Source organism: Mustela erminea, chromosome 11 (genome assembly GCF_009829155.1).
Source record: "Mustela erminea isolate mMusErm1 chromosome 11, mMusErm1.Pri, whole genome shotgun sequence".
In the NCBI taxonomy this organism is placed as follows: domain Eukaryota; kingdom Metazoa; phylum Chordata; class Mammalia; order Carnivora; family Mustelidae; genus Mustela; species Mustela erminea.
In genome coordinates this window covers 44532651-44553525 of record NC_045624.1, presented here as the reverse complement: position 1 = coordinate 44553525, position 20875 = coordinate 44532651, and the positions used below count along the sequence as shown (strand labels likewise).

Sequence of the window (20875 nt, the reverse complement as noted above, 5' to 3'; positions counted from 1 at the left end):
CCTCTGGCTGCTTTTGATGGGATCCTAATGGAATCCACGGCCCAGTGAGGTGTGATGAGCAGCAGCTGGGGGGGGGGGGGGCAGAGACGAGGCTCCAAGAGCCATCCTCCTAGGTGTGTTTGTTGGCCAGTTTCCATTCATCACATCATTAACACCCTGAAAAGAGCCTTTCACCAGGGAAACTGTACTCACCATTCTGTTGTTTTTCTCCTGAGGACTTCTCAGCTTTGGAATTTTTCCCACGAGGGTTGTCGCTTTTGTTCGTGCGCGTTCCATTGACTTGATTCTTAGCTTCTCCAGATGTCTTTTTCTCGGCTTTGCCAGCTGCGCCTTCTTCAGCCTGGCTTTTGGCTTCCATTTCCTTTTGCTTCTCCTCTGCAGCCAGGCGAGCTTTTTCCTCTGCTTCCTTCTTGGCCTTCTCCTCTGTTCCCATGGCAAGTCAGGAAAGGCACAGAAAAGATGAAAAGAGGTCACGCTATTAGGAGAACTGCCTCTTTAAACAAAAACAAGTATTTGCACTGAGTGTTTGGGGTCTATCTCTGGTTAATTCAAGTGAGATTAGTGTCCATATTCAGGAAACCAATAAAATCGGTTCCTGGTGATGTCATTTCTGGAAATAGTGGGCGAGCAGAAGGGGCAGGGAGAAAGTAATAATAATAAGGATAATAACAATAAACCAATATAACAATTGGCATTTTCAATATTTATCATCAATAACTTCTCTTGAGTGTGTCCTCTTTGCCAGGTATTATGCTAAGTGCTTTCTAAGGGTTACTTTTTCATTCCCAAAACAGACTTAGGTGGTAGCTACCATTATTATAACACTATTTTAGAAATGTGAAGTCAAGGCTCAGGGACACTACAAAACCCTCTCATGGCCACAGTAGAAATCAGGAGTTTCATGGAGATTCACTTAGGCTCTGGAGTTGAAACACAAACAACTGATGACAAAACAGAAAGACAGGAAAAATAGCTGCCACTGTTTCAGGTCACTGTTTGTGAAATTAAAAGTAGGAAGAGAATAATTAGGCCTTACAAAAAGCACGGTCTTCAAACTGTCCACAAGATTAAAGGTAGCCTCTAGTTTGGGCAGGTACCCTGTCTGCATCTTCCCCTTTAATGAGAGGATGTCAGCCTTATTTCCAATTCTCCTTACTCTGCAAAGGTCTGTGTTTCATCAAAAACACAGCATCATTGCATATAATCAAGTATTCATGAAAAGATTGGTTCATTGGTTCAACATATTTATTGAGGAGTGACAGTATCAAGTACCATTTTAGGCACTGGGAATGTAGGAGCAAACAAGATTTATGGGAACTGAAAAGACCATAATTAAGAAAGCACAATGGAATACTATGCAGCCATCAAAAGAAATGAAATCTTGCCATTTGCGACAACATGGATGGAACTAGAGCGTATCATGCTTAGCGAAATAAGTCAAGCAGAGAAAGACAACTATCATATGATCTCCCTGATATGAGGAAGTGGTGATGCAACATGGGGGCTTAAGTGGGTAGGAGAAAAATCAATGAAACAAGATGGGATTGGGAGGGATACAAACCATAAGTGACTCTTAATCTCACAAAACAAACTGAGGGTTGCTGGGGGGAGGGGGTTTGGGAGAAGGGGGTGGGATTATGGACATTGGGGAGGGTATGTGCTTTGGTGAGTGCTGTGAAGTGTGTAAACCTGGTGATTCACAGACCTGTACCCCTGGGGATAAAAATATATGTTTATAAAAAATAAAAAATTATAAAAAATTAAAAAAAAAAAAAGAAAGCCAGTCAGTAAGATGATTTCAGGTGGTGAAAAAGGTAAAGCAAAAAGGAAAGCAAAGTAGTATGAAGGAACAGGATCAGTGTAAGGGAGGAGGTGGCATTAGATCAGGAGGTAAAGAAAGTGCTACCTGACAAATTCTTAATGATGAATTGCCAGCCATGAAATAATCAGGGAAACTAACATTCCAGGCCAAGGACATAGAAAACGTCAAGGCCATGAGGTCAGAATGAGCTTGGTATGTTCAAGGGATACCGAGTTAGTCAGTATGGCTAACACAGATCTAGAAGCGGTTATCGACAGATGAAGTGGTGCTGGGCTGTAGGAAGTGACATACACCTAACAGAGACCAGTCCTCCCTTACCTGACAGACTCAGCCTGTTTAGCATCCAACTGATTCAAAAGGCCTTCCAGATTGTGCCATCCATTCTAAAAAGCACTACTGCATTTTTTTTTCTCTAGATGGGTTAAAAATATCCCACACAAATAGCATGGAGGACAGGGGAGTTAGAGAGGAGAAGGGAGTTGAGGGAAATTGGAAGGGGAGGTGAACCATGAGAGACTACGGACTCTGAAAAACAATCTGAGGGTTTCGAAGGGGTGATGGGGTGGGAGGTTGGGGGAACCAGGTGGTGGGTACTGGAGAGGGCACGGATTGCATGGAGCACTGGGTGAGGTACAAAAACAATGAATACTGTTACGCTGAAAATAAATTTAAAAAATTTAAAAAAATAGTAACAGAAAAAATAATTAATTAATTAATTTAAAAAAAATATCCCACGTCTCATTATCAAGGGTCCTCTTTATTCTCCTTGCCTAGTCTTACTCCTAAAAAAGCTAGCCTTCACAGACAACGAGTTTGTTTGTAATCTAATGGGCACCAGGGTGATTATGTCTCCCCTTGTCCTAGCTGCTTAAAAGCACAAAAGCCTAAATCTGATCCAGTTCACATGTTCTTGGGGGCTTTATGGCATTGTATTTTGTGGATGTCTTTGATCTCCAGCTTCATTTTGCTTTTCCTCCCCCTATATCTGCCTGGCTCAAATGTCTTCCTTAATATCTTATGGAGTTTTCATTAATCTTTTCATTGATTCATCCTTCCAACCCATCCAATTCAATGCCCTGGCCTCACCCCAGACACATTAAATCATATTGTGGAGGGAGAGGGGCAAGGGTAGGATATTTTAAATGCTCTCCAGATGATTCTAATATGCAATCAGTATGGACAAGCATGGATTTAAATTTTAAATGTTTGCCATTCAATATTTCCTGACATTCTGCTACTCAACAAGATGCATTTATACTTTATAATGAAAAGGTATGTAAAGATTTCTTTACAAAATTAAATAATTATGCACATATAGAGTACAATTTGTCTTCTGACTTCTACAGAAAGGTACAACTAAAGGGTAAGAGAATGCCCTTGCAGATGCTGAGATGGCATTCTCATTGGACTACAGGGTCACAGAAGTCCCCATAGAATATTCACCCTGACTTCCTCTCATCCTCCCACAGTGCCCTGAGGACAGAGGTTAAATGTCATCTCTGTCACTGAATTCCAGTGCTTGGTATAGCACCTGGCACATAGTAGATACACATGGAGTATCTGTTAACTAAATGAAACACAGTGGGTATGGTTCCCCCTATCTGCCAATGAACCTGACTTGTACATATTCCATCATCTGTAATCCAGGCCTGTGTAAAATACAGAAAGTGTACAAACTCTAAAATCCTATCCTGGGGGAGTTAGCCATTTGACAAATTTTGGTTTCCTTAACCACTGATAGAGATGAGTAAAAAGATGACTGTATTCACCACACAAAGAAAAAGTGATAGGGAAGGGAATTTTCATTCATATTCAAGTACCAGGTTAAATAACTCATGGTCCTCTCACAGAATCCCCACTGTAGCTGTGGCAAACTTCCAACACTCAAAATATCCACAAGTTAAAAGGAACTTGATAAAAACTGAAGGTGTTAAATTCTGGTTTGCTACAGAAGAGCATAAAATATTATCTGAGCAAGAAAAATTCATTTGACAACTGAGTCAGAACAATTTTTTATGGAAAATCCAGCAGAAAAAAACCTGGGAGAAGGTCCATTTTAGAAACAAATCTGGTTTTGCCCAACTACTGTGGACAGCAGGTGACTAATGTTTGCATTAATGACGGTAGCTCCTATGACATCATAAGCAGATCCTAGGTGACCTGTTCCATTACATGACTCCTTTCCCTGTGGCAATTGTGTTCCAGCAGGTGGCTCTGCAATGTTCTTCAACTTCTCTACTTGCATCTCTCTTTGAGTCTTTGAAATATATGATATTAGGGTGACCAGCCATCAGCACCCAGTGATACTACTCTAAATAGACAAAAACAGGGATGCCTGGGTGGCTCAGTCGTTAAGCGTCTGCTTTCAGCTCAGGTCATGATCATAGGGTCCTGGGATGGAGCCCTGCATTGTGCTCCCTGCTTGGCGGGAAGCCTGCTTTTCCCTCTCCCTCTGCCCCTGCTTGTATTCCCTCTTCCGCTATGTCTCTCTCTGTCAAATAAATAAATTAAATCTTTAAAACAAACAAACAAAAACAAGCAAACATGTAAATAAGAAAAAAAAATGATAGGAAGTATGTTTGTGCCACATATTTTCAGGGCAAAATTATTAATATACCTAAACCTTTCTTACACAGAGAAAAAGTAGGTTAAGTGCACAATTAATTTGTATGTGCTACAAGGTTCTGAGGATAATATAGATAGAATTAAGTTTTCAGCTCTTAGTTTTAGGCATCTATCATCTTTAGCCATCTATCTAAGTCATTCTGGTAGGCTTCTAGACTAGTAGAAAGGAAATGTCATAGTTCAATTCCATTTCCTTTTGCTTCCTGATTCAGACTATCTATGGTGATTTGTCTCACAATGAAAATGGCCCAAACAAGCAGCTAATAAGTTAAGGTAGAGCAAGGCAGAGCAGCGCCCTCATGATCCATAATTCTCATTCCTCTTGAGAGCTGGTTCTATCCCACACTGAATACCTACACATTCTGGGAGAAGTACATTGATTTCTTTGTTCAATTTCCCTTTCTGAATAATGGTTTATGGTCTCTTGGTTAAAAATGGCATTGAACTAGTTATCCTTTGATACAATTTTCTGAATTGCCTACTTATACTACCTACAGAGAGAGAGAAAGAAAAGGAGAGAAACTGACTAACAGGAAAACAAACAACCAAAATACTATATGAATTTTGAATGGTTAACTCTTTGCTATATACAAAAACAACAAAAAAATACTTCTATATATTTAAGGACTCAGAAGGTGTTCAACACAGGGTCTTTCTAAAAATGGAAGCCAAGAAGTACTCCAGCTGGGAGAAAAATTCAACCAGTATTAGATCCTCAAGAATGAGGAAAATATATAAATGATGTGCAATAAAAGTAGTAAATCTTAGTGTTAAAAAAAATTGTTGTTAAGCTAGATATAAAACTTGAAGCAAATATTAAAAGTAATATTAAGGTTAAGTTAATTTAAAAATAATAATTTACTTATAATCACTCAGATTACAAATTTTGTGGTATCTCAACAGAAACTGATCGATTATGGAAGAAATAAATAAAAATACAATAAATATCTCAGCATTTGCAAAGAGTGTCACTATATATGACTTCATATTTACATTGATAGACACATAAGTCAATAAAAAATGTAAAGGTAATCTCTGGGAAAATAAAATTAAGATTATTTATTTATTTAAAGATTTTGTATTTATTCATTAGAACACAAGCAGGGGGAGAGGCAGGGGGGAGGAAGAAGCAGACTCTCCACTGAGCTGGGAGCCTGATATGGGGCTTGATCCCAAGACCTAGAGATCATGATCTGAGCCCAAGACAGTCCTTAACCATCTAAGCCACCTAGGCAGCCCCCAAATAGGACATATTTAAAAAGACCATTTATGAAGCTAGCTAATGGGTAGGGGGAAGGGCAAAATAGATAAAGGAGATCAAAAAGGTACAAACTTCCAGTTACAAAATAAATAAATCATGGAGATAAAAACTACAGCATAGGAAATATACTCAATAATATGACAAGAATGTTGTAGGTTGACAGATGGTGACTGTACTTATCAAAAAAGAACATAATTAAAAGGCATATGACAAAAAATTAAAAGGCATATGACAAACTAGATATGACAGAAACTGCCAAGATATTTTGTCAATTGAAGAATTGCCATCCTTAATATGTAAAGAGTTATTATGAATCAATAATAAAAATATAAACATCCTAATGAGAAAAATGAAGGGGGAATACCTCCCACTTCTTTTGGAAGACATTAGTTAAAAAAAAAAGAAGAAGAAGAAACTTTCCAGAGAGAAATTTGATAATACATATCAAGAGCTTTACAGTTTTTCATTTACTTTGACAGAAGAATTCCACATCTAGAAATTTATCATAGGTAAGTAATCAGAGGCAGGTTCAAAGACTTTTGAACTTGTATGTTTATAACTGTGTTATATATAATAATGAAGAACTGACAACCAAAATGTGCAGAAATAGAGGTGTGTTACATAAAATGCAGCCATTTAAATCATACTTTCTGAGAATATTCAGTATCAAGATAAAATTCTTAAAATAGAAATAATAAAACAAAATATAAAGTTTTACTTATATAAATACATAAGCATGATAAATAAAATTAAAAAGAATCATATCCGAATTTCACCAATATCTGGCTAAAGAGGTTAGGAGTGATTTTTTTTTAATTTTTTAAATTTTTAAATTTTTTATTTTTTATTTTTATAAACATGTAATGTATTTTTATCAGGAGTGATTTTTATTTTTTTCTTTACACATTTATTTGTATTTCAGCATTGTAACCTAAACACATATTTTTACACCAGAAAAAAATGTTTATAAAGTATTAAATACTGAAAAAAATTGATCAATATTGATCAGACTTACAAATTGCTATGCCTACGTATCTTTGGGAATAATAATTTTCAGCCCTGAGAGCTGTTAAGAAATATTGATTTAATCATTTCTAGCAACTATGGGTTCTGGTCTAGCAAGCTTTGTCTATCAGGTTGGTTAATAAAACCAAGACTTTAGATCCCATTCTAATCAATTTAATAACAAGATATGTTCAAGTGCCCCATGCAGGTCAGACTTTCTTAAAATTATGGTTTTCTGATAGAAAAGAACAAGAGCAAAGCAGCCTGGGATAATCAAGTACAAACTAACCACCAGTGGAAAGAAAGATGTAAATGGATCTCTCAGCACTAGTGAACTAGTCAACAGCATTCCTGGGAGGCTGAAAACAGTAAGATAGAGTATTAGATACAGGTTGGTATTTTTAGCACCATCTTCTTAGCTCTGCATTCCAACCTCTAACTTTCTTTTCCAGCTTTTTTAAAATAACCACTATGAGTTATCAGGCACTAACCCCATGCAGCTCCATTCTCAGGGCTTTGCAAATCTATTTCCGTTCTTTGCATCAACTCTGTGATATCTATTATCACCCTCAGAAGGTAATTTTCTCAAAGAATCTACATGAATCTGCCAAAGAGCCCAGTGTAAGTAGGGATTCAATTCTCCATTTCCCCACTAACTGAAATTTGCTTTGATATTCAAACTATCTTCGCACGAAACATATAATACATAACCCAGGCTTTGTGCCTCCATCCATCTCTTTTCTCCTGTTTCCCATTTTAAAATCTAACACCTCCTGCAGGACTCAACCTCAGGCATCCTTGAAGTCCTGGCTACAAGATGCCTTCCCAAACACCCTAGGCAGATTTAGGGACAAGTCCCTTTATGCTTCCAAAATAGCTTAACCATATCACAATCAGCATACCTAACATTTTGTAATTATTAGCGTTTATTTACAACATTCTCAAAGGGCCAGTTTTCCCCTGGAAAAGAAGCCGGCTATGGCTCCCCTCGGTGATCAGTTTCTGAAGGTAACTTAAGTAAGCCAGAGAACTGCAAACAAATTATTTTGAAGTACCTCTTTAGACTGTGTGTTGTCGGGAATTGGATTTTCGTATGTAATGAGTGTAATTGATTATAAGAGAGCGCTTCTTTTGAGATGACGTAGTAGCCGCAATTGCTGCTTGCAAGCTCTGCCAACAGGGAGAATTTAAATGTTTCAAGCATCGGAATAGACTGGGAGAGGCTACATTTAAAACATGGAAGAGGTGTTGGCTCCGTAGCTCAGGGTCCAACATCTGTCCTGAAATGATAAGGGCCCAATTAAGTCTTAAAAGCGCCATAAATAAAGCCTTAAAAGCGCCTTTGCCCTACCTGAAACAAGCAACCACTCGGGCAGGATTCTGTTGTTTAAAAGCCACAAGAGCTGGCTTTTAAACAACTGCAGCAGTCCTACACTAGAAGCAGCCCCTGATGTATGAGGGGCCTCCAGAGCCAGAACTTGTCCTGCCCGGCCTCTCCCACACTTCCTTCTGTCCTACACTAGAAGCAGCCCCTGATGTATGAGGGGCCTCCAGAGCCAGAACTTGTCCTGCCCGGCCTCTCCCACACTTCCTTCAACTTGCTGTGATAAAAGTGTCAGGGTTGTGTTTGAGGATGAAACTCTCCTTTCTTGTAATGAGGGCCTGGGGCCCAGGGCCAATGGGTGCTGGCGACAAGCGCAAATCTGAACTTCCATCCTCCCCTTGGAGGAAACTCTGTGGGAATGCCCTCTGCCCTCAGGAGACGGTAAGCTCTAAGGACCAGGATGTCTGTGCTTCATCTCCACACTCTCAGCACGTAGGAAGCATTGGGTAGATGTTAACAAACACTAACTATTGTTGAAGTCTCACCTCAGGGAGGGGACTGGGGTCAGTCCCCTCCCTGAGCTCCAAGAGCCATCTATGTTTGCGTCTCTCCCCAGAATCCAGTGCCATGGCATCGTACCCCTATCCCACATATGTGTTCCTCCCTAGACTACAGGCTGAGCACGTCATATGTATGGATCGTGTAGCATGTGTTCGAGAAACATGAATATGCGTATGAGCAAACGGATTTCAGCTGTCAAGAAGTACAAGGATTTCAGTCTTTTTTATCTATAGTACCAAGAGTCCTGACTTTTCTCATCTGAATTTTGATGTTGGCCTCAGTGAATTTTGCCTACAAGCTACCTTCATCTCAGATCAGTCTGAGGGGAGGAGCAAGATGGCAGAAGAGTAAGAGACCTAAATTTTGTCTGGTCTCAGAAGGTCCCTGAGTCATGACTGAAGATAAGTTGAGAACATGAAAGGGGGCTAAAAATGCTTGAAAGGATATTAAAGTTCCTTCTGTCCCAATGTAAAGTCAGAGGTGGCTATTGGCCAGGCTTTACTCAGATAAAGGAAGAAAGTAGGCCTCATCATTGTGTCACATGACATGAAATGAGAATGACAAGGTGATCTCGCAGAAACCAAGAAATAACGCCCATCCATGGTAGGATATTCACAACAACAAGAAGATTTTAGTCAGATAGCACAAAGGTCATGCTGAAGTGGGGACTTGCCTTATTCTATTGTGCACTGAGTGGTACAGACACAGGACCCTACCAGTCAAGCCATTTGAATCCAGATCCTGAGATCGTGCTTCCTTTGTAACTCCTATAAATCAGGGGTGGCAATGCCTTGTTTTCTAAGTGGGTCTGGACAGATCCCCTGGAAGATTCCCCAGTAGCATGTTACCTTTGGGCACCTTGGCCCTCCATCTCTCCCGGTTGATGTGCACCACCTCAGTCCAAGTCGTCTTAAAACTCTTATAGTCAACGGGGATGACAGAACTGTTGATGGGGGCGCTTCCTTCCGAGCCAGTGCTCTTCACACCTGACCGCTTTGCATCCGCTGAACTGATGCTGTTCAAACTGGAGGACACAAAGTCACACCAAAGGGGAAGGTTAGTGTTTAAAAAAAAGGTATGCCAAGGAATGAGCCCAAGAAGGAAGTTGTGTTGCGAAATTCCTGGGTCCTGAAATTTGCGATTCCTATTTTCCATATGTGACAAATAGGAAATTCTATATTTTCAGCAGGAAATAAAAATCAAGGTTTCAGCCTCATGAGGGTTGCTTTTCCCCATATTTCTTCTCTGCTGATTGGTATCCTCTTATTCAATATGACCAGAGTTCTCTCACATGAATTCTGTCTTCAGTTCTCTGAAACTAACCCGTTTGAAACTGGGCTTCTACTTGGTTCCCTACTGTAACTACCTGCTTTTACACTGACCACTTTTCCAAGTTACCCAGTCACTTGTACCTCTTTTTCTCCAGCTCCAGGCCCCCTCCCCATACTGGAGTGCCTCTGACCCCAGGTTCTTTTTCATTCCTCCACTTCCTTCTTCTCCTAAACCTAGAAATTAAAGTCAGTTTCATTTCTTGTGAGAATTCTGATCAAGGTACTTTCTTTTTGCTGTATGGGGAGAAAGGGCCACCTGGGCCCAGAAGGTCAAAGTGCTGTGATGGGTGCTGCCATGAGCAAAAGCACCAAAAGAGAGAAAAGGGCAGAGGACCAGCACTGGAAACCCACCAGTCATGGTGTGAATCTTGGTCACTCCCTTCCAGGCCAGCCTGGAGAGCACAGACAGTCCAGCTTCCACTCCTCTGAGAAAAAGAAAGAGGCAGACATCCCCCTTACAAGAGAGGGAGAGCAAACATCATCATAAAATACCCCCATCTCTCCCAAAGGAACAACTCTGTCCTCACAGACAGGCTGACCTGACCCCCATCCTTCAAGTTTTTCCACTGACCTTGAACGCCTCTGTCCGGTCCCACCAGTTTGGGAGGTTTCATCAATTAAAGGGCTCACAATCTTCTCAGTCATGTCCGTGAGCACAGTGAAGGTGGGCTCCACAATGAAATCAATAAAACCTGAAGAGAGACAGCAACACCTCAGAGGAACTACATGTTAATTGGGCCTTTCCATATTTTCCTATGGAAACTGATGAATCTTAACTTTCTTTTAAAATTTATCCACAGAGGAACTCCAGATCAGATTAGGAGAGAGGAAGTTGGTCTTTATTCATTTAACATGTGCCTTGAGTTGAATATCGTGAGTCAGTTCCATTTCTCCTACATAACTTTTCTATGACTTTCTAGTAGCTAGCTCAATCGAGTGATTAAGAAACACATATTCAACCCGCCCCCTCCATCCAACAAATGCTGCAGTCGGTGCTGCCTGTGAGACAAAGACGTAGATCACAATCTGCCTACCCTCAAGACGTTATAAGAGAGATTAAGCACAAAAATGACCCCTAGAGTACATGGAAAAGGACAAAGAGAAGCCCAAAGATGGCCTCTGGGAAGGTAAGGGAGGGAGAATATTTTCCTTCCCACTGAGAGGCCTATGAACAGTTTTATGGAGGTTGTAATGTTTGAGCTGAGCCCTAAGTCTCTTCATTCGAGGTGGAAGAGGTAGGATAAGCCAAGTGATGAGGATGGGGAAAATGTAGGATGTGTCTGAGGAATGACTGGGGCTTAAGGATATTTTTGGAGTTGGAGAGGGAAAGTTTGGGAAGGCAGGTAGTCACCAGCTCAGGGAGGGAGGTTCCTAAGGATCTGCCTAAGGAGTTGGGTATGACCTAAAATGTGTACTAGAAGCCCCTTGAGATGTTTGGAGAGAATCACAGTTAGATTTTTTTCATTATTCTTTGAGAAAGTTAATCAGCAAGACGGACATGAAGGGAGAGAGCAGAAGAGGCTGAAGCTGGGAAAATCATTTCAGGAGCTGTTGCAACAGCTTGACGGAAAGATAAGGAAGGCGGGATTTAGTGCTAGTGAAAGACGGGGGCGTCACGGAGGCACAGGTGCAAGCACAGCGGTGGGAGGGGGGTGCTGCTTCTAAGTGGGAATTGTCAAAGACCTCCCACAGCAAAGCAGAGAACCAAGGGATGATGGGGAAACTGAGGCCAGGGTAAAGGACGATGGGCTCAGTCTTTGATCTGCTGACTCTGATGTGCCAGGGACATATCCAGATGAGAGAGGGCAAGCAGAACCAGAAGAATGAGGGTTGGAAACTGGGAGAGGGGTCAGATCTGGATCTGGAACTGGAACTTGGAGATATTGCCATGTTGGGGAGATAATTAATGTTAGGTTAGAGTCACTGTCTCAATGGCCCAAAAATGCCTGGGTATTCTGTGACATAGTAGTAAAAAATATATGATCTGAAACTACTGGTGGTGGTTCATTACACAGCCAAATGGAAGTTGGAAGGAAATGAAATACCAATCAAAGGAAATACGGTGTTTTGTACAAATGCTATTTGGTTTTCATGACTGAGGTGGGGGTGATCCTGGCGCTTAATGCCCAACAATGAAGCATGCTAAAATTCTTACAATGTAATTGTCAAAACAAGCATTGTCCCAAATACCCATAGTATCCTGATAAGGAAACACTGATGGCCAACTTTGTATGACAGTTCATTGCAGTCTAATTTTATAAATTTGGCTTAAGCTGAAACTGAAGTGTTTCATGACACTGTTTTCACCTTTTTGTTTTCATTCAAGTTGAAGTTAACAGGTCCAAACCAGAACTAAATTACCAGCTTCCCCTCCATCCCTTATAACGGGACCATGGTCCAACCACTTAATCTGGATTGCTGCCTTTACCTTAGTTTTGCATCCAGCTGAATCCTTAATATATTACATGCCGCCCCTCTCCTGGAAAATCTCTGTCCTCCCTCATCCTGTCACCCATCATTGTTTCCTTATAATCCTGCAGAAGGCACCAGGCTTATTTCCTTGCCTCTAGTCTAACTCAGAATCCCCCCAGCTACTGATAGAAAATTTTTCTAAAACTGCGGTTAACAAACTTTCTGTAAAGGACCAGGCAGTGAATATTTTAGGTTCTGTGGGCCAAATCTATGACAACTCCTTAACTCTCTCACTGTAGTGTAAAAGTAGCCGCAGACAATTTGCAAATGAATGAGCTTAGCTGTGTTATAATAAAACCATTTATAGGATCAAGTGGTAGGCCAGATTTAGTCCCCAGGCTACAGTTTGCAGACTCTTATTCTAAAGCATCGATTTATATATTTTTACATCTTATTTAAAATTCTTTAGATATGCCCTGATTTTCTCTCCAGACATGTCGCTCACTTCATCCTATTCTCTGCCCACTACTCCAGCCGTATGGAGCTGTTTGTAATGCCCTGACCATACAAGACTGTTCTAAATGTCCCTGCTCAGTATATGCTAATCCCTTACCTGGAATGCCCTTCCACTCACCATTACACACCTCTAACCAACAACACCATCTAACTAGATACTACCTACTAATTTCTTAAGCCCCAACTCAAATATTACCCTTCAACAAGTCTTTCTGCCTCTAACGGTCCACACACTCTGTTGTGTACCCAAGTGCTCCATGTACAAAACTCTACCTTAGCACTGTAACACTCACACAGCTTCTGTTTTCCTAACGTCCTACATACCACCCAACACTGGTTCAATGTCTTTGGGAGCAGATACCATACATAATTTGTATTTGCTTTTTTATAACATCTTAAAACAGTGTCCATTAGCACCTGGCACCTCACAGAAACTCAATATATTATTATGAAAAAAAGGAATGAGTACTCAAAATATAAGTAGGAAAAAAATCAGTAAATCTTTGAATTTCTTTTTTAAGTGATTTCAGACTCTTCCAAGTGAAGAGCACTGCTGATAGTTAATTTATGTGTGATACTGGTACCCCTCTCTCATATCTGAGAATTTTTGTAATGCACACATATTATGGTTATCAGCACTATAAAATTATCTTCACCCAAAAAAGGTGCTAAAACATTTCTAAAAAGAAAGAAATATTTAAAATGAACCATTCCTAGAAGTAGGGTCATTCAGGAAATGGGACTGTCCTGGAAACAAGGCCAGAGGAAGCATCAAGCATCATTGAGGAGCAATGCCACAGAGACTTCCGGTATTGCGTGCAGAATGGAGAGGCTGAAATAGAATGGGCTTCTTGCCACTGATTCTTGTCATTACACTGGAAAGTTGAGGCCCCTTTTGCTCTTAGTGGGGAATAACAGAGATAGCAGAGCATCACTGTCTAATCTTCCCACAAACCAGCCACATTCCAAGGAGTAGGATGGGGGAAACAGCTCCATCAACCCAACCAGCCAGAGCCATGAGCACAGTACAGCAGAATGGAGCCAGGTTCCCAGCCAAAGGGCCACTGGGAGCATCTGAGCTTACTTCTAGGCACCCCTCTGTTTTTTCTTTCCATCCAAAGGGCTGTCAACACATACCCACTTGCGACTGAGCAACCATCGTTGACTTTCGATCACACAGAGGAGAAAAAGGCAGCCCCAGCTCTGCTTCTCTGTCACCCTAGAAAAACAGGAGGTCATAGTAAATTCAGATCAGTAGGTGAAGCTGCCCAGATTTTATTTAGCAACTTCAACTGCCACAAAGGCCATTGGTCTTTATTATAATTATTACAATTACATTATGTAAGAAGTCCTTTTGGGGCTTACTCCTTTGTATAAAAGACACCAAGAAGCTGAAGCCCTCTGGGATCCAATCATTTCATCCAACTGCAAAGGCACATGGTATTGTATAGGAAGCCTCATCAGGCAGCAAAAGGTCCCCCGAGGAAAATAAGAAAAGCCATTGCGTCCTGTGGCCCAGAGCCAACACTGCAGTCAGAATTCCTATATGTTCTCAAGTTGTCGTGTCAGTCTGCAGCCTTTCTTGAGCCAGTGAAGCTCCCCCAGTTGTGGGAAGTGGCCAAGACACAAATTCAAACTGGACTGATTTGGACTTACACCCCCAGTGCTGCTACCTAACGCTACACACAACTAGGATAAGTGTTTCCAGGGTCTTGAGCACAGGGCTTGGTCCATAATGGAATGTGGACCAAAAGAGGGACAGAGTAAATGACTGCTTCTGCTTCTCAAGCTAGACAGTAATAATTCTCTAGTCAATATATTCTCAAGCTCCCCAAGAAACAGCACTATAACAAGTAAGTATTATGAAAGTCTAAATAATGAGGGAGATGGTTTTCAAAAACCTGGACGAAAAGCTCCATCCTTTAGTCACACAGGTAGAGGAAAGGGAGAATATGGCACCCTTCTCGCAATAGTGAAGTTGTGCTGATTCATTTTACTAGGATAGAATCTGCTCAGGTTAATGGCTACTGCCCTCAGCTTGAATCTGGCCTTTCTCCCTCTACCTGTGTGATCACAGCAAGTTTATTTTCCCTCTCTACATTTCAGTTTTATGTTCTATAAAGTATGGATAATAACCCCTATCACATCAGGTTATGATGAGGATTAAATGAGAAATACATATAAATAAATAAAAGAACTATTATTGTTTCTCTAATATTAGGTATCTTAGGTATCTCTAATATTGATGTCAAGAGTTGAGAAACATTTAGCCAATTTGTTATACCAAATACACTCTGATTATAATACGTATTACCAATAAATCAATAGTACATAAAAAGTAATAACAATAAAAACTAGACCAGGTTCAAAAACTAAATACTTTTCTTTCTAAGGCATGCTATCAAAGAGAAAAGACACGGACATACACACACACACACACACACACACACACAGAGAACATCTACTGAAAGGAAGGAAAAGGAATGGGCGTCTGAGGAAGCTGAATGGTGTGGTCACAATAGGTGGTAGGGACATCCAAGGGCCTCAGGAACAGTCCTGAAGTGGCTCAGTTCCTTCTGCACACTTTCCTGTTCCCAAGGGACACAATGGCTCCTCCATTTCTGAGTATACCCTGCTGCAGACTGTATTATCTCTAAAGTGGCAGGATAAAAATAATTTACTCCTGAGCTATTTCTACTTGGGCAGGATAAAGAGAAGAAAGAGTATTTGTAACATAAACTGTTTTGATGGTTTAGCAGGACAGCTCAGCTAAAGCAAATAAAACCCATTCTTATTCCCTATGAAGCAGGGATACAAGTTGGTTTGGGGGTTCATTTTTACAGGGGTGATCAAGAAGAAGAGGTGGTGAACACTAACCACTTGGCTATTAAGGTGTATGCGTTAATTTGGGTTGTATTAGTGAAAAGGTACAAGCTATTAAATAACTTCTTATCCCGTCCATGTTGCTACAAAAGTTGGGTAGATTATGCTGAGTGAAATAAGTCAAGCAGAGAGAGTCAATTATCATATGGTTTCACTTATTTGTGGAGCATAACAAATAGCATGGAGGACATGGGGACTTAGAGTGGAGAAGGGAGTTGGGGGAAATTGGAAGGGGAGGTGAACCATGAGAGACTATGGACTCTGAAAAACAATCTGAGGGTTTTGAAGGGACGGGGGGTGGGAGGTTGGGGTACCAGGTGGTGGGTATTATAGAGGGCACGGATTGCATGGAGCACGGGGTGTGGTGCAAAAATAATGAATACTGTTACGCTGGAAATAAAAAAAATAAATAAATAAATAAATAAATAAATAAATAAATAACTTCTTATCCCATGGACTTGTCCATACCACATCTCCACATCACTTACATCTTTTGGATTTAATTGAGCTATTAAATGCCTATTTTAAAATAGTAGTCATTGAATTTCCTTTGGAGAATGGATACATTTTTGAACTGAAAAAAATGTGCAGAAAGTAATATGGAAGGATGTATTTCTACAGGTGAATTCAACTTGACTGAAACAATATTTTATGACTCTATAACTACTGGCCTGTGTGGAATTATACATACTCTTTCCTTTTACTGAAGATGTCAATATTTTTTAAAAGGGCAAAAGTCTCAGCACAACGGATTTTTTTTTTTTTTTTTTTACTAACTCATATTTTTCTTCCAGGACAATACAGAAAAATAAGTAACTTATTCCTACCATAGGAGTTAAGACTAATAAAGTCACATAGTCAATCTGCAAAAGGAGCACAATGCATTTTGTTGAATGAAAGAAGAGATGAATTTGATTAGAAACACTGAAGTTCTTTGGCTACATAGACATTTATGACAGGCAAGCTGGGGCAACAGTCAGGCAGTTGGCTGTTCATAAGACCTACCTCCTTTTCCTTCTTTATTTCCTGTCCACACAGCTATACTATTTCCCAGGATCTCTGCCAGTTAGTACTATATAATAAAATGAGAGGAGATGGGGGTCGTACCTCCACCAAACTTCTGGCATATAAAATCTCCTATACCTACTTCTCCACGTTCTTCCCTTTTTTGCTGGCTTGACGTAGACAAGCAATATGGAAGCCATGTAGAGTCTGGCTCTAAAATCAATGCTGATTGTAAATTATCTGCCAGTCAAGAAACACTTGTCCTGTGCTTTACATGAGTGGGTAATAAACTTCCATTTGATGTGTGTCATTATTCACTTTGGAGTTTTTTTATAGAAGCTATAAGTAAGAAACAAGCCAATCAAGAAAAACAAAGATTATTTCCATATTGTAAGTTCACAGGGCAGGTGACATTTTAAGTGAGTCTTCTCAGGTAGTGTGAAGAAAAAGTATCTGTTTGGAGAGGGTAACAAAAGCATCACAGAAAAAAAAAAAAAATTCATAGCACTGTACACTCTTCCTTCCCAGGGGAAGAAGTTACAAGTAGGAGGTATAAGAAAAATCATTGTGATTTGGGGTTTAAGATAATATAGTGAAGACATCTGTGTCTTTTCTTCTCAGAAATTATCCTCTCAAAACAGGAGAGCAAGAAACAGAAACACAAATGTTAGGAAAAATCTGTAATCTCAAATGAACTAGATGAGGAACGGCTGCCAAATGTTGTGAATATTGGAGAGGAGTGAGATAAGACCCCCAGAGAAGAGGCCTAGGGCTCCAGATCTCAGGTAAAACTTGAAGAGTTAGTTCTCCTGGTTCTTTCTGGTGTGAGGAGCAATGCTGGGCCCTACTTAGTCCCTAGGAATTGTAGAAAAGGAGACACTGGATGAGGAAACACATAGGCATGGCAAGAAGATGATGGATGGCAGAGTCTGAATTGTGAGCAGCCCTGCAATTGTTGCCTACTGCTGTCTGGGAAGAAGTGAAGATACACACACACACACACACACACACACACACACACACACATATCACACATCACAGAAGCCTCATAACAAACCATGAAGAGCAGTTTAGAATATTGCTGCTCTGGTTTCTCCCTGGCATATACCTCCTGCAAATAGTTTAAAAATAATGCGTTTCATTCAACAATAGTAAATAATAATAATTTTAAAAATGAAGAAGGAGGAGGATAAAAAGGAGAAGTATGAGGAGGAAGAAGCAGCAGCACTATCATCACTACCAACAAAAAAACCTGTGAAAATATGTTTCAAATGAAGAAAAAAAAGGGAATAAAGGAAGAAAAAAACAAACAAACAACAACAACAACAACAAAACAGATAGGAAACAACAGAAAAAACAGTGCCACCAAGTGATGACCAACCATGTTATCATGAACAGAAAGAAATGCCTGAAATTATCAAGAACAAGGGCTCAGGGAAACAGGAGCTAGCGGAGCTCGGGAAAGATATGGAAGAGAAAAACAGAACCATGGCATAAAAGAAGACTGCACTGGCAGCAGCACAAACAAGAACTGTTCTTGATGAAAACACATTAAGGGGTATGGAGGTCAGGAATGTAAAAAGCAGGCCAAACAAAGACCACTGATCAAAGAGTTAAAGAAGGCTTAAAGGAAAAACATACACATGGATGAGAAACAAAAGAGAGTCAACATATGAATAACTGTTTTCCCTAAAGAAGAGAACTTAACAAATGGAAAAGGAAAGCATTCAAAGGTGAAATCAATGTAACTTGAATCTACAGAAGTAAAGAACATGCCCAGTTCCCAAGAATAGCTATTATAGAACAATCATTATTGAAATATATTTTAGTAGTCAGTGGGCTTCAAAGATAAAGAAATAATCCTTTAGGGCCATAAGCAAAAAGCTGTATCACCTACACATGAAAATAATTACAGCAGGGCCTCCAATCTCTCCATAGCAATATCCACAGGTAGAAGACATTTGACTAAAATCTAAAAAAGGCAGCGGGGGGGAAAAGTTTGATCCAAAAAAAAAGTTTTACCCAAGCAAACTATGGCCCAAGTATAAGAACAGTACAAAAATGGGCAAGTATGCAAATGTGTGGTTTCATTAGCTCTTCTAGAAGAAACCACCCAAGGAACAACCTTGGCCAACCAATGGATGATCAACCAGGGCCAAAGTACCAACACTAAGGAGAACTGAGATAAGAATAACTAGAAAATTATGCTCTTGCCAGATGTGTTTTCTACCTTTCTGAGTCACCTTGTTTAAGGTGTAGTACCTTTTGTAAGCAGCATGTCCTACACGCCATAGAACACTCATTTTAAAAAATCAGAACAACTTAGAAATAGTAAAGCCAACAAATAGTAACAAGGAGTTAATTATGTTATGGAAAGGAAAATGAGGAATGGTGTTGGGAGGTAATGAATAAACACCAGCTGTCTTATCTGTTGGACATAAGAATATATCATCTAAACCTGACATATAAAAAAAAATAGAGCTATACTTAATAAAGGACAGACTGCAAGAGTTAAACAAGTTAATAAGACCTACAAAAATCAGGTGCTGGGGAAGAGGAGAGAGGAAGTAGAAGTTTACTCTTTTTTATAACAAGGAGTCATTAGATACTATCTAAATAAATAGAGGACATAAAATGTTTATTATCAAGTTAGCCACTGGAAGAGCTAAAAACATAATATAAAACTTCCAAGTCATCAGAAGAAATTAATATAGGACAAGGCAAATAGCACATCTATAACGAACTATTTATGAAGAAGCTATAAAAACAGAAAGCATAATATAAAATATGATGGTGCCTGAGATCAAATGTTCCTGTCATTTCAATAGGTATGAAAATAGCTGATTTCAAATAATAAAAGAAAAGAATCTTAGATGGCCTCATAAAAAACCTCAACTATATACAGTGTTTAAAATGCACACCCGAACCAAAGTATCTCTGAAAGGCTAAAATCTATGCAGAGACAAAGCTCATATTCTTAAAATAAGTCAAATTTGAATTCTAGGTAAAAGCATTAGAGGAGGCAAAGAAGCAGGCTTTATAATGATAAAGGGTACAATAAATTATGATGATCTAATAGTTGTGAATATCCAAGAACCAAATAACATAGAATCAACATTCACACTGTGCAGAAAGAAAAAAGAAAAGAGACATCTGTCATCCTACAGAAGATCAAAATTTTTAAATGATATATAAAATACCTAAATGACATAATTCATAAGGTAGATGTATGGGGTATTGTTTGAATTCTATACCCTATAAGTAGAAAATAAATCTACTTTTCAAGAGCAGTGAACATTCACAAAACTGATTATACAGTAGCTGACAAATGATTCACAATAAAATCCAAGCAATGAAAAAATTCTTGATCAAATTTCAATAAGCCACAAATTAATTACAAAACTAGAAAGCAGAAGAGCCCACCATTGGAAAATTATATAAATAAACACCTCTATCTGAACTAACTCTTGGGGAAAAGAAAAATCTACACCAAAATTACAGAGTATTTAGAAAGGAATGATTGTGAAAATACTGCATATCAGAGTCTATGCGATTCACAAGAAAAAAACTCCTACCCCTATATTTTCTAATACTAAACAGGCAGAATGAGATAAGTGAACAGAGCATCCAACTCAGGGAGCTGGCAAAAGAACAAAATAAGCTCAAGCAGAAGAAATGAATTAGTAAAAATGAATACTTCAATTAAGGTATTATAAAATAGAAACAAAATAATCAAATGATTAGCTAATTTCATAGAGAAGCAAGGGGAGAAACACTAATACATGAAATGAGAATTGGAAATGGGAAAATAACTACAGACGCAGAGGATATTAAAAGAACTGTAGAGGACGTTTGCAAAGTACAAACATAAACAGCAATATAAGAGAAATGAACCTCAAGACTTTTATAGCATGTATTTACCAAAGAGGCAAACTTATACTTCTTTAAAGTCAATATTTCATTGAGAAGCACCCTAAGGCCACAGCTTGGATTTTGTAAAATATGGTTATAATACTGAAGATGTAACTAACTCTTTTAGCAAAGTATGGGAGGTCTGGTCTATCAGCACTGAGGCTATGCCCTTATTTTGAATTACAACCCAACTTTCAAATATAATACTCTCAAAGACT

The 20875-nt window shown here is 39.4% G+C and overlaps 1 protein-coding gene across 9 annotated transcripts in view; it reads right to left on the bottom strand.

Moving 5' to 3' along the window:
• PDE1C (phosphodiesterase 1C) overlaps nt 1-20875 on the bottom strand; it is a 582509-nt gene that overhangs the window by 55320 nt on the left and 506314 nt on the right. For all 9 annotated transcript variants that reach the window (XM_032304733.1, XM_032304738.1, XM_032304734.1 and 6 more), the window contains 4 exons: nt 13995-14076; nt 10501-10621; nt 9447-9622; nt 193-423 (listed from right to left, as the gene is read on the bottom strand). In XM_032304733.1, the coding sequence (XP_032160624.1) occupies nt 193-423; nt 9447-9622; nt 10501-10621; nt 13995-14076 (610 nt within the window). The remainder of the gene's footprint in view (nt 1-192; nt 424-9446; nt 9623-10500; nt 10622-13994; nt 14077-20875) is intronic.